At 31.4% G+C, this 13180-nt stretch overlaps 1 protein-coding gene across 1 annotated transcript; it reads right to left on the bottom strand.

Annotated features, from left to right (window-relative positions):
* Positions 1 to 11000: 11000 nt before the first annotated feature.
* On the bottom strand, positions 11001 to 12952 carry LOC131841084 (V-type proton ATPase subunit e-like). Its single transcript, XM_059189321.1, has 4 exons — positions 12795 to 12952; positions 12098 to 12145; positions 11667 to 11754; positions 11001 to 11063 (listed from the first exon to the last, which is right to left on the bottom strand). The coding sequence occupies exons 1-4, from the start codon at positions 12950 to 12952 to the stop codon at positions 11034 to 11036; spliced, it is 324 nt and encodes a 107-aa protein (XP_059045304.1). The 3' UTR covers positions 11001 to 11033.
* Between the last annotated feature and the right edge of the window lie 228 nt (positions 12953 to 13180).

Raw genomic sequence — 13180 nt, 5'->3', positions numbered from 1 at the left:
TTATCCGGGTTTATCAGGTTTGCCTACAAATTATACTTATTATAAAAGAACTACAAAAATCTGATGAAATTACACAAATGTATCAAATATTGGAAATAAATTATCATTAATATTGTTACAGAAATTAACAGGAAAAGTCACGTGTTAACAATTTGTAGGTAGCTGGATACAATATTATCTACCCATATTAAACTTAAACTCTTCAGACGAAGTCGCGGAGCAACTCCGCACAACTTGTCTGCATCACACTTACTTGACATTTATCATTATATATTTCGCCTAATATACATAATATATATTTTTAAATTATAGCCTATTTGCTATTCTGATGTATAAACTATATTACTGTAAAGTTTCATCAACATCCGTTCAGTAGTTCTTGCGTGAAAGAGTAACAAACATCCATCCATCTATACTCACAAACTTTTGCGTTTATAATATTAAGTTAAAAAAGTATCATAAATAAATACCACAAGTAATAATATAATGTTGATATTTTGGTTAGTATTAAATTTTGTCTTTCATAATTTAGATAAGAGATAAGGTACAAACCTGACTATTGAAAAAAACATAGCTGATCTACTCTAGACTGGTTTCTCGGTGTACCGAAAACCGTAACGTAATGGTGGCTTAACTTGAAAGTGTTTTATGAATGATTCCCCACAAATCATGGCTCAAAAAGGAGACTAATATAATAAAAATATCGCGCGGAGCGTTTTAAAATTCCGTTCACCTTCCGACGTTCCATCGGCTGATTGCGTCGAGCCTGAGGCAAATGTTTTGCATTTTCAACCGTCTTTGAAAAGGAGGCGATTCTCAATTCGACTCTGCTGTTTTATGAGTTTGTTACGCGATATCTCAGCTGTATATTCAGAATTGATTTTAATGATTATCTATAGTTTCTATATCTTGTAGTCAGTCTTTTCGTTAAAAGTTCTTCGTTTTGCTTCAAGGATTGAAAAAAAACTCGATAACAGTTTAAACAATGTTCTTTAAGAACCACATACAAATAATATATATATATATAGCAGGTATATTGTAACGATTTCTGTGATCTATTATCTATGAATCTTTAGCACGCTTATCAATGAGTATCCGATGGTCATGGGTTCAATCCCCGTATAGTACCAACATTTGTATTCAAATTAAAAAATATCTTTATTCATGTAGGTCTATTACAGACTCTTATGATATGTCAAATCTACCGTCAGTTCGGAATGATTTCGAGATGCGATGAGATGATAAGTATACGTGTGAGTGTTTTTATGTACATTAGTTATTTGCATATCACTAGATGATGCTGTGTGAGGAGATGTATGTTGTCCAGGGTTCAGTATAAATAAATCAGTAATTCATATTGAATATTAATTACTCATTAATTTATATTTAAATGGTTTGTTTTGCGAACTGTAGTCCAGTATGCAGGCTGAGATATGGCAGTGAAATTACTGGCTACTTATGGTAACTTATGAGAAATACCACAGACATCATAATATACATCTATATATGGTATATAAAATACTTTGAAACTTTCGTCGTATTTTTATGTACATAAAGCTATAGCTGCCATGTTTGCCATTCAGTTTAAATAAAAAAGAAAGATATTGCCACCTCATCAAGGTACTCCACTCCCCCAATTCACCAAGTCAACACCTTCACAATTTAAACCGGTTTCCGTAAGATTGTAAAGCGACACCATTAGTCCAGGCGTGTCATCTGATCGAGCGGCCACGTGGCCGTCACTCGGCTGACTTCCGCCACTTACGTGTAGCTGTTTGTATTGAAGTCCATTAGGCTGGAGTATACACAGTGAATCGGCAATCGTTAGGACCTAATCTGATGACGAATTAACGAAAGCTTTTAATTTCTCAATCAAAAGGCTTTTAATTTTATTGAATGTAGCCCAATACCTACCTACTCTATTGTACGTAGAGTCTACAAATATATAACTATTTATTGATGAAATATAATTGTTTATATATGTTTACTATCATTTCTGGTACAATTAGGTAGTAGATGTATGTAGTAAACCCTTTAAGAAAGTGTTAGTATTAATTCTGAACAACTTTCTCAAAGTAGCTGAGGAAAACTGAAAATATTTTTAAATATTTTGTATGTTGAATATAAAAAAATCATACTAAGTTAACATATAATTTTTTTTAAGTAATTGGAATGGCTTACGAGGTAGCGTTAATCTAATAGTAAGCGGTCACAATTGCCTATACATACATTTTCAGTATTACGAGCATGAAAATTTTAAATATGATTTTTTAATTGCACCTTGTTTCTTGGTGAAAGCGGCTCAGTATCATGTAGGTATATACATATATGTATGTATATAGTATGTATATATCTATATTTACTTCTGATTGGTATACTATATAGACTAACCTAAACTTTATGCTTATTAGAATACAGATCATACCCGTTCTATTTTATTCTATCCAGCATCTGTTAAATAACCAAATCTAGATGTTTTCAAATTGAATACATGAATTCCATACGATATTATATGTTGACAACTAAAATATATTCAGTACATTATACATATTGTGTATAGTAGAATATTTATTGATATAATGTAATAAATAGGTGTAGGTTCATTTGTACAAACTACATTTGAAAAAAGGTTCGGTACAGCACAATATGCGGTTTTAATTAAGAAATATACACGTGTTATTAACACGTGTATATTTCTTAATTATTTATTTGAACTCTTCTAATAAAGGTTAAAGTTAAGTCTAACATATTTTCTACCATTATAGGATGAAACATCCAAACTTGCGGAAGGACGTTTATTGTGCATGGTAGGTATTATTTTCTATTTATTTTTACTTCAGATATATTTCATACTTATTTTCATGAAAAAAGGATTGATATATATTACATAAAAAAAGAAAGAAAAAGTAAATTTATTTGTAGAAAATTATCAACTGAATAATAAGACTATTTGGTAGATAAAAAATGAATTGTTAATGTTCAAGCTATTAAAGCCTTACCTTATATTACTTTGCCGTTTTTTTCAGCAATAACTGTTGTGGGGTAATGTCGCACGGCGGCGCTATGAGCGCCGGAAGTTAGCAGGAAATGGCCACTAATGGCGGCGCGCCGGAAGCAACACCATTACGCTTTAGAGCTGCTCAAATAATTACTTAAGACGTCATTTATTTATTGTAAACATTTTATATATGTATACGTACTATGGTATATTTTTTCTAGATGAAGAAAATTATTCTGGCAATGGTTATACCATTGCCAGAATAATTTTCTTCACCTTCACGCCAGCGTATACGCTGGTGGCACAGCAGTGGGGAATGATGGATGAAAAAATAAGTATGTTTAAAATAAGACCATTGTGACGAATTCACGAGAAATTTAATGAAATGAAGTGATATTTATTCGGTAGGTGCTTCGAAACACTTCAATTATAATCGACTTAATATAGAAATAATTAAAAACAATTAAAATCAGAAAAATACAATGAATGTTGAATTAGAATACTTTTTCATATTCATCCATTAAAAAAATACATTTATTTGATGAAGGAGCCTGAGTCCGATCCATACCAATATTTTAATCACTGAGCTCGTATATGGTATACGCTAGCACCAGTTCCACTAGTGTAGAATGTCAGGCTAATGGTCCATTAGCCTATTATGGTAAATTTACCTAGGTCTAAAGGGAACCACGCGAAGGTGAACTTGACCTGGCAAATTGCTAGCAATGGTGCCAGTAGTCCCCACTCTTCATAAATAGAAATAGTAATAATCTTTATTAAAATAAATGTAGTCTAAGTAATTTTGAATAATCATAAATTTTCATTCTAGCACTCATTCAGAACGCATACTCATCACAAGAAGAATGAGCTTAAACTTGAGTGATACGCTTATAAATTTTTCTTTTTCATAATTACATTTTTAAGAATTTTGTGTGAATACAATCTACCAAATCGCAAATTGGCGAAAATTAATTAATCGTTACTTAAGTAACAAAATAAATCAGCCATAGTTATCAGAGCAGACTAGTTCCTACAATTAGCACCAGTTTACGAGTATGACGGTATTTAGAAAATAAATATCAACTTCTCAGCTGTCTGGTGTTAACCCAACTAAAAGCGTAAAATATAAATTTAGACTAGCAACATTTTTACATCCATTGCTATACAAAACCTTCTGAATATTCGAAGTAAATGAATGAATTAGTTTCACGAGTCGAAACGTTTTTGTATAAGTGACGTTAACGCTGGTCGGACGGTACAAAAACTTAGGAATAGCTGAATTAGTAATTGTCATTTATCTTGGAATTCTGCCGCAAAAAGTTCAGCTTGTTGTTGACATCTGAAATGACAATATTCTTCTGGATGGAAGTAAGTTATTCAGAAATAGGTTTTATATAAAAACTTATTGAACTCTAAATCTGAGTATTACATAAGTATCTATTTTAATAAGTTGTACCTACCTACCTGTGGTCGTTACTCCAAATTAATTTTAATTATTCTTTTCACTAGATGTTGCGGGTAAATGATACGATGTTGTTGGTCGAGACGATGTATATTACAGATGGTAATAAACTGACAATATGTACATAGAAATAATGATCTTATATACTAAATAACAATAGGAAAATGTAAGGCGGGGTGACACAGTTTTGACGTCTGCAGTGCTTAGTAGACAATATTGAATTTGTCTTACTAGATATTATTATTTTGATGTATCTAGCTAACTGTGTCCCATACTAGATATAAAAAAATATTATTTTTTTGGTATTAAATATTAATAAAATATGTAAAAAGTTCATAGTTTTAGGTAGATATACTAATACTTCGACACTAATACACCGTCTTACTGCCGTGGTCCTGAGTTTGATTGTTTGTAATGGTCTGGATGCTTTGTATGCAGAGTATATATATATTTACAAAAAAGGGTTTAAGTTTTTATATCATGCTATCCATATCACAAATCCATTGATGGCTACTAACTATTTCTATTATACATGTGACAGTGTGTTTGTATGTTTGTCTGTCTGCTGGTAATGTAACCACATCACGACTAAACGATTTAAAGTATCTTAATGAAATTTGATATGAAGATAGTTGGTGTTACGATAACGGACATAGATCATCTTTTATCTCGAAAATTTAGCTGGAAGGGGGCGAAATAGGGGATGAAATTTATGCACATGAAGTTGCAAAATACAGTAATATAGCTTATACATTAGAGTAACATATAGGCTATAAATTTCATGCGGCTGAAACCGTGGGCACAACTAGTGTAATTATACATATAATATTAAATCTGACATGATTTTCTACCAAAATAATATCTCCACACCTTAGTAACCTACACATTTTCAAACATAGTTTATAAATAACCAACGCTGACAACTATTCGCCTTTGTTCTTACGCGAAGTTCCCCCATAAATCCTGGGACAAGTCCAAGTGAAAAGAACAGAGACGACCTCTCAGTGTACGTAACGAGTTTCAAATTGGAAAATCTACCTAGACTCGAAAGTTTGCGCGCGAACTTCGCTCCACGACGTTGTTTTTCTTGTTTTGCTGCGCGCCCCTGCGAAACTTACTGCACAGTTTATGTAAATATAGTTCAATCTATTCACTACGGTACACCTATTTCCTCTCATATCTTCATATTCTACCTCAAGGTTGTCTGGATGGTATTTGTTGAGTAATATATCAAACCTATATACATATACTAGCTGTGCCCGCAGTTTTACCCGCGTCAAATTTATAGCCTATATGTTATTTTAATGTATAAGCTATATTATTGTAAAGTTTCATGAAAATCCGTTCAGTACTTTTTGCATGAAAGAGTAACAAACATCCATCCATACTCACAAACTTTCGCGTTTATAATATTAATAACATAATTAATTGTTATTAGGTTCCATGATAGAGCATCAATAAAAGAGGAAAGTGAAATATTTCATGTATTCACATTGTAGTTTAAATTTACAGTCCTTTATTTGTAATATTTTAAAATTATCAAGGAATATATATTTCTCAAATAATATGTTCTTTATATGAACGAAAGAGTTCTTAACAATATTGCTTAACAATCGCCTATTCTACAACTAATATATATATACTATTTATAGTAATGTAATAATATTAGTATGCAGTATATTGATAAGAACAATGTTGTAGGAAGATTTCATGAAACGATGTGTCAAGAAGATACCTAAACGTGTCACAGTAAATTACGTGTTCTCTACAACTCTATTCCATTGTTCGCAAAGGATTGCAATTGTCGCTTTATCACCCTTCACACAATACGAATGTGAATATGAAACACGAGTGCAAGTAACGCAGATTAAAAAATATTACGGCATAATAAAGTGTTATCAACTGTGAGATCTGATTCCGGTGCCTAACAAATCGAAAAAAAAGTAAAAAAAATGGCGGGAATTTATGCATAATGACATCGAATATGGTAGCAGTGATTGTGATCTGAACGGTAAGAATGGGGTAGATAGCGAACTTGCGGTTTTTATTACAAAGGTTTGATATGTCTTTCATCTATTTATGTATGTACTTGTAGATGTCGTCTGGCCTATAGATAGGTTTTGATATCATTCAGAATACAAGAAATTGTTTAATATTGCATGACATTAAACAATTTCTTGTATTTGATACTACCATTGATTTGGCAAAACAATGGTACGATGACGTCAATAGTAGGTATAGGACAAGTGTCATATAGCATTTTTTTATTTATTTAAGTCATTACATTGTACATCGTGCTTAAGATTATTTTGTTATATTTTTAATTGTTTTATATTATGGTGCCTAAGGTGTAAAACCTTATATACATTACTTATTAACAATTACTACTCCTATTAAAACTAATTTAGATTTACAATACAAGGAAACTAAAATATTTCTAAATATTAAAAGGTAAACACAAAGGTCTGTCATATACATTCCTTGTCTGTAACTATCATATACCTTGTAGGTATATATCAGATGAAAACACTAATAATTGAGATAATAACTACAATAGATATTATAAATATTTCGGTTTTTTTAGATCCTTATTTGTTGTTGTTGTTTAGGATAGATTCAATTAGACACCTTATTAAAAGTTGTCTATTAATGAATTGTTTCTGAACACAACTAAAACCGTACCAATAAACCGTACCATAACAGACTGCAATCAGTCTGTTATGTATAGGTATATGTTAAAAGAAAGATTACTGACTGGTAGAGAATGCTATCAGGCAATCCTGATAGTATTCTTTAACAGTCAGTAATCTTTTTTTTGTTATTCGGAACCTTTATAGGAGCAGACTATATTATATCAATATTTTTTTAAAGAGACATTTCTCGTTTCTATAGTTCCACCTACCTCTTTATGTTACGATCATATATACATATATGATTGTGTAATGAAGTCATAGAAATTCGAAAATTGTCACTAAAAAGAGGATATCTGAAGAATAGTCAAATTACGAACGGGCTATAAACTGAAAAAAAAAATATATACCCACTGAGACGGACCCTTCGAAAATGTAAATAGGCAATCTTAACGGAATTGGTCAAAGGGCAAGAGGCGCGAAATCACTGTCGATTTGGATGATACGACATATAGCGACAAGTTCGAATACACTTTCGCAAACTATAAATCTCATCGACAAAATACACCCCACACACTTATCACAAAGTCGTAAGGTTCAAATTCCATATGAAAAGTTTTCGAATGAAGCAGTACTATCCATGTTTATCTATAGGTATTTGAACACAATACAAAGCGTAATAAAATAAACTGGCCACAATAATTTTTATTGTAAGAAGGGCCCTCGAATTATCATTTAGATAGGGTGGGATGCAATATGGCGCGAATTCGAGCTCAAAAAAAAATAGACGGCCGGTGAACACGGGGCGACAATTGAGTTACGGTTAGGGATGCCCATTTGCCGGTGTTTTTTTGGGATTTGCGTAATTGCATTCATTTTATTGGGATTATATTATATTAGCGGTTAGTTTTATATGTTATTTTTTAGGCAATTATATCTATGAATTTAAAGTACGTTCTTATACTCCAGTAAGATAATGAATAAGATATTTTTTTTTGTATTTGTTTAAAATATTAATTGTTCAATCATAGATATGTAGGTATATATAAATGTAAAACAAAACAATAATAATGGATATTAACATTATTTTTAATGTTGAATATATAGTATAAATATGAAATATTGTGATATACTCGTCAATTAAGAACACCCATTGATTTCTTAACCTAAGAATATCTATGTACATCTACGCTTTCGTTTCTTATCGATTGCAAACTTTTATTTTGCTAAATGTAAAACAATAGAAATGGCCAGACGAACATCTTAACTGTTAGGTGTATTTTTTCAGTTGCAATTTTCAATGAATGACGAAAATTTTTACTTCTATGTAGGACAATAACAGATTTAAAAAAACTGATAATTTATTAATAGGCAAAACACGAAACCATTGTTGTCATATTGCGTATTCATAACAAGCATTGCAATTTAATTCAAATATTAAATTTTAATCTGGACGTCAGCACCAACGAGTATTAATGACGAACTCCCCGCAAGATGGTATTCCCCTGAAACACATTAGTCTGCAGCGCACAGGGCGAGGGTGCGTACTGTGTCATAAGCGGCAGCGGAAAAGACATATTAATTCCACAGAATTGAAAAAAACAATCGAAATCCTTTATTGAAATAAACTTAATTTAGGATTTTTTTTCATATTAATTGCACAGAATAGAAATAAAGAGAGAATAGACATCCTTCAATGCAATAAACTTAATTTAAGCACTTTTAAATAGTCACAGTTATCGTTCATTTAATCAACCGCTCATTTGGAAAGCTGTCTCATCACAAAAAGAGCGAGCAAGAATCTCTTATCTAATCGTTGTAATATTACATTTTTAAGTCGAAATGTATGAATATCAAACATACCGTCATAAATGTTATCCTAGATGAGGTAGTCAGAAGTATTGTCAACTGTTGAAGCCCACATGGTTTATCAACTGTTACGTTTACCACAAAATCAACTCTCTGAGTATATTTGAAATCATAATATTTGTTGTTTGGTTACCTAAATCTAGAATCTAGATGTTACACGTTTCTCTGTTTACTTCTTTTAAAACAAGCAACGGATATTAATACGGGTTTCAGTATCATTTGCAGAAATGTTATATGTATAATGGTTACATATATATTTATAGATATATCACCTCTGTAAGATACACTTTTCGTTCGTATAGGTACAGCAGAGTTAGGTTTAGTTTATAAAAATAGTTTTATATATTTACAATGAAAAGGCTGACCTATTCACGATTAAAACTTTTAGCCTTATTCCTAAATAAGTTAACATTTTATTTTTATATTATAATTTAGTAAACCTATTATATTATGTTTTTTTAGTGCTTCTAAATATTCGAAATTTTGGTATACTGCATAATATATATGTATATACATTATATTTATTAGTACAACCATGTTATGTACATAGGTATTTTAAAAAAAAGTATGTCTATTCGTTGTTTAATACACAGAGCAACAAGCTTTGTTTAAGCAAGAATATGCAGTGTTTGTTGTATTATTAATTTATTTCATTATATTATAAATCGTAACGTTACGACTAAACGGTTAAATGGTTAATTCTTAATAAATAATTAAATTTGTTGTCAAGGTAGAGTGAATTACGAAGACGGATATAGCTAGAAAAAAGCATCCACAAACTAAAATCGCTGTGCTTCGATGTCTGTGGTATTAGGTCTATAATGACATGGCGCGGCGGCAATGGTGTGGGCTAGGGGAGGACGCAAATGGAAAGAGAATCAGTGCTGATAAATGATTTCGGTACAAATGTTATTTTGATCTTTCGCGATACAGTCCGATTTGTTTGGGGCGTGTTCAATTACAATTCGGCTGGTATTCGGCTTTTTGATTGCATTGTTATTTGATGCAGGTTCGTTGCATTATTTATCAGGCTTAACATTGGTGTACATATTAGAGTTTTGTTTCAAGACAGTGGATTTTAGTCTAACCACCTGTTCTGTCTATTATAAAACTGCCCATAATTAAGTAAAAACAGTATTTTATAAAAATACGAAAAGTTTTCATTCATCATACTCGTGAACTAGGCCTATACTACTTGTTGAATTGAATAATTTGTAAAATATTTCTATTGAATGTTCTCATGTTCATATTTACACTAAATATGTCTCTTACCCATTGTTGAATGTCGAATTAAGAAGAATTAACATTTCTATTATAATGCAATACTAAGTCTGGATTTGTAATAATTTATTTCAGACTAGTTTCTAGGTATGACATTGTCCGCGTGACTATGACCGATATATATATATGTATAAAAGTAGCCTATGTCTTTCTCTACGTCAAATGCTGTGTATATGCCAAATTTCATGACGATTGGTATACCGTTGATGCGTAGTGAAACGAACTTCTTAACCTTCCATGGATTCAGGGTGCGGGTGTCGGGTCTATCATGTGGCGAAGAGGGAATCTCCGATCAGTTTCCGGGACTTGTCACTCGGTTGTTTAAGAGGTCTCTATACCGACGTATGTTAACACTCACCTGCGTCGCTCGTTTTCTCTCACCACGTCTCTCTCGTCACCTCTATCTTTCTGCCTAACTAAATCTGGTTGGAGTTTGCTAGTGCAGCTTCAAATTTATGTTCTAATATAGAATCCAGTGCAGTTCTAGCCAGACCAAGATCTTCTTGAGTACTGATAAATTCGCCATGACCTAACTGACCTGGCTTCATGTCTCCCCATCGTCCTCCAACACTCCGCCAGCGTATACCATTAACGCAGGCGGGTACACTATTCCATTATCATCGACAAAAAAAATAATTAAAAAATTATGATTTTTTGGTCAGATACAATAATGGCTACATAAATATAAGAACAAATAATTAAAGGATTTTATATACGTAATACTATATTTAAATATTTAAAGGCATTCTTATTACAATTTCATCATATTTAATTCTTCTATAGGGACCTCTAACTACAAAGTTTCAGTCTTGGCTGGTTTACCCTGCAATTGAAATAGAAAATATCTATACTTTAGATTTAGTCGTTGTTAGTAATTAGTATTTATTCACAAATTCGAGGCATTTATAATATGTATAATTCATAATAAATAAATAAATAGGGGTTATTTATTTATTTTATATTATGACAATTAACACAGCGCCACCTCGGTCCCACGGTAAGCAGTTTGTGTTATGGGTACTAGACAACTGATATATAAACTTAGATATTTTTTTTTCAAATACATAATATACATAGAAAATATCAAGATCAATACAAATAATCATACTCATGAATACAAATGTTTGCATCGCGTGAGGAATCGAACTTGCGACCATCGGAATTAAAGTGCTGTACTAAACCGCTACCGAAGCCGTCAAATTATAAATTTTTATATATACATACGCAATTTATTTTTACTAACTATTTATATATCTAGCAAAAATAAATTGCAAGACAAACAGACAAAAGAAACACTACCTTGACTCAATATGGGACCAATGAAGTCGTCGTCAGTGTACGACCTCTCGACATTTATAATTAAAAATTTGTAAATTCGTTAAATGTTATAAAATAAATATTATTTCAGTATAAAGCGTATGCTTACCCATGCGTATGCAATCCAGGCTAAAGTGGTATTATTGAGACGTGGTCCTACGAGAGGATTCATCTGTCCTATGTATACCGTCACCCAACTAAAACAGATTACAACTAATTTCAGTATTTGTTTGTCAGAAAAATCGTGACAAAATTAGCAAAATACCAACACAGTAAATTGACTTCAAAAGAATATAAAACTATTGTTTTATATTTAGCAATTAAAAAACAAAATGAAGGTGGTTACAGTCCAATGTAAATGGTACGCACTTCTGGTGCAGTCAAACTGCCAGGTAGGTCTGTATTGATGTATGCTTTTTTTTGTATTATATTTGGGTGAAAATAAAAACAAAACATTTTAATATTAATTATTTGCTTACGGAATCTTAAGGAAGCCATTTTGAAATTAACTATACAACATAATTAATTATAAATACTTACAATATCCACATGGAAAATGCCGTTAGCATAATTCCACATCTAACAATTCTAGAAAAGAATAAGATTAGATATCAAACAAATCAAAAATAATTTATTCATATAGGCCTAGCATTCATTTTAGCCGCTTACGAATGTTTTTTTTGTATTAATAGTTTTTCCCTACCGTCCAGTTCAGTATACAGATTCAATTGAGAAGAACTGAATAGATTGTGCACTTAGGTAGATCTATGTCTAACAAAAAGTGAAAATCTGTGTATGAACTACTATTGCCATGCACGTTTGTCATTCAATATTCAATAATATTAAAACTTTAGTTTATTTATGAATATCTCTATACTGATAGAGATACTCATAAGTGTCCGGAATCTATCAACAAACTGTTGTTGATACATTCCGGCGATTTATACACAGTCATGAGCAAATATTTTTAATATAATCACAGTACCATGTAACCTGCGTAGTAATTATTACATATTTAAAGGTTAGAGGCAGTATTTGCCAAACTTCTCTTTATCAAATGTGAGTTTATGTCTTGTGACTGAAAGAGGAGAAATAATTCACCATATTTCATATTAATTAATGGTATTTTGAAAACCGTCTTAAATAAACTTGAAAAAAGCTTAAAATTAATATTGTGGTCTATATCCATATGCAATAGTGGCATGTGGACTTAGTATTTAAAAGTAAATGAACTCACTCTTTGTTAGGTCCTTTTCGCACAAGTAACGGACCAATGATAAAAATTACAGCGAAAACCACAGTCAGAATATATATTGGTGTATGAATATCGAAGCTTTTCAGACTTTTCGATATTCCATCTGAAGGAAATGCTTTATCTTTGTCATCAGAATCCATTCCGTTATTTGTTTATAAAGAACCTATTTCCCCTGCTACATAGAAGCAAAGACTTAAAACATCAATCTTATATAAAATGAGTTGGTACTATTTATTATTAAAGTTACAAATAATTTGACGGTCTACCTAATGGAATCTGGTAACTACAATAATCATCTGTTATAGACAAATATAGAAATAAAGTCACAGATTTCAAAATATATGCATTGCCCTTTCTAAGGATTAAAG

Source organism: Achroia grisella, unplaced genomic scaffold (assembly GCF_030625045.1).
Source record: "Achroia grisella isolate CSIRO2021 unplaced genomic scaffold, CSIRO_AGI_Agris_v1 utg1573, whole genome shotgun sequence".
In the NCBI taxonomy this organism is placed as follows: Eukaryota; Metazoa; Arthropoda; class Insecta; order Lepidoptera; family Pyralidae; genus Achroia; species Achroia grisella.
Note: the sequence above shows the minus strand (reverse complement) of the source record. Positions and strands in the feature narration are given on the sequence as shown.

Bases quoted from the DNA above. Each gene is read 5' to 3' on its own strand.
- LOC131841084 (XM_059189321.1), bottom strand. From the start codon at position 12,952: ATGGATTCTGATGACAAAGATAAAGCATTTCCTTCAGATGGAATATCG. The intron at 11,755-12,097 runs GTAAGTATTTAT...AATCTGTTTTAG, and splicing joins GCATTTTCCATGTGGATATT to TTGGGTGACGGTATACATAG. The intron at 11,064-11,666 runs GTAAGCATACGC...TTTCAATTGCAG, and splicing joins CCTGGATTGCATACGCATGG to GGTAAACCAGCCAAGACTGA.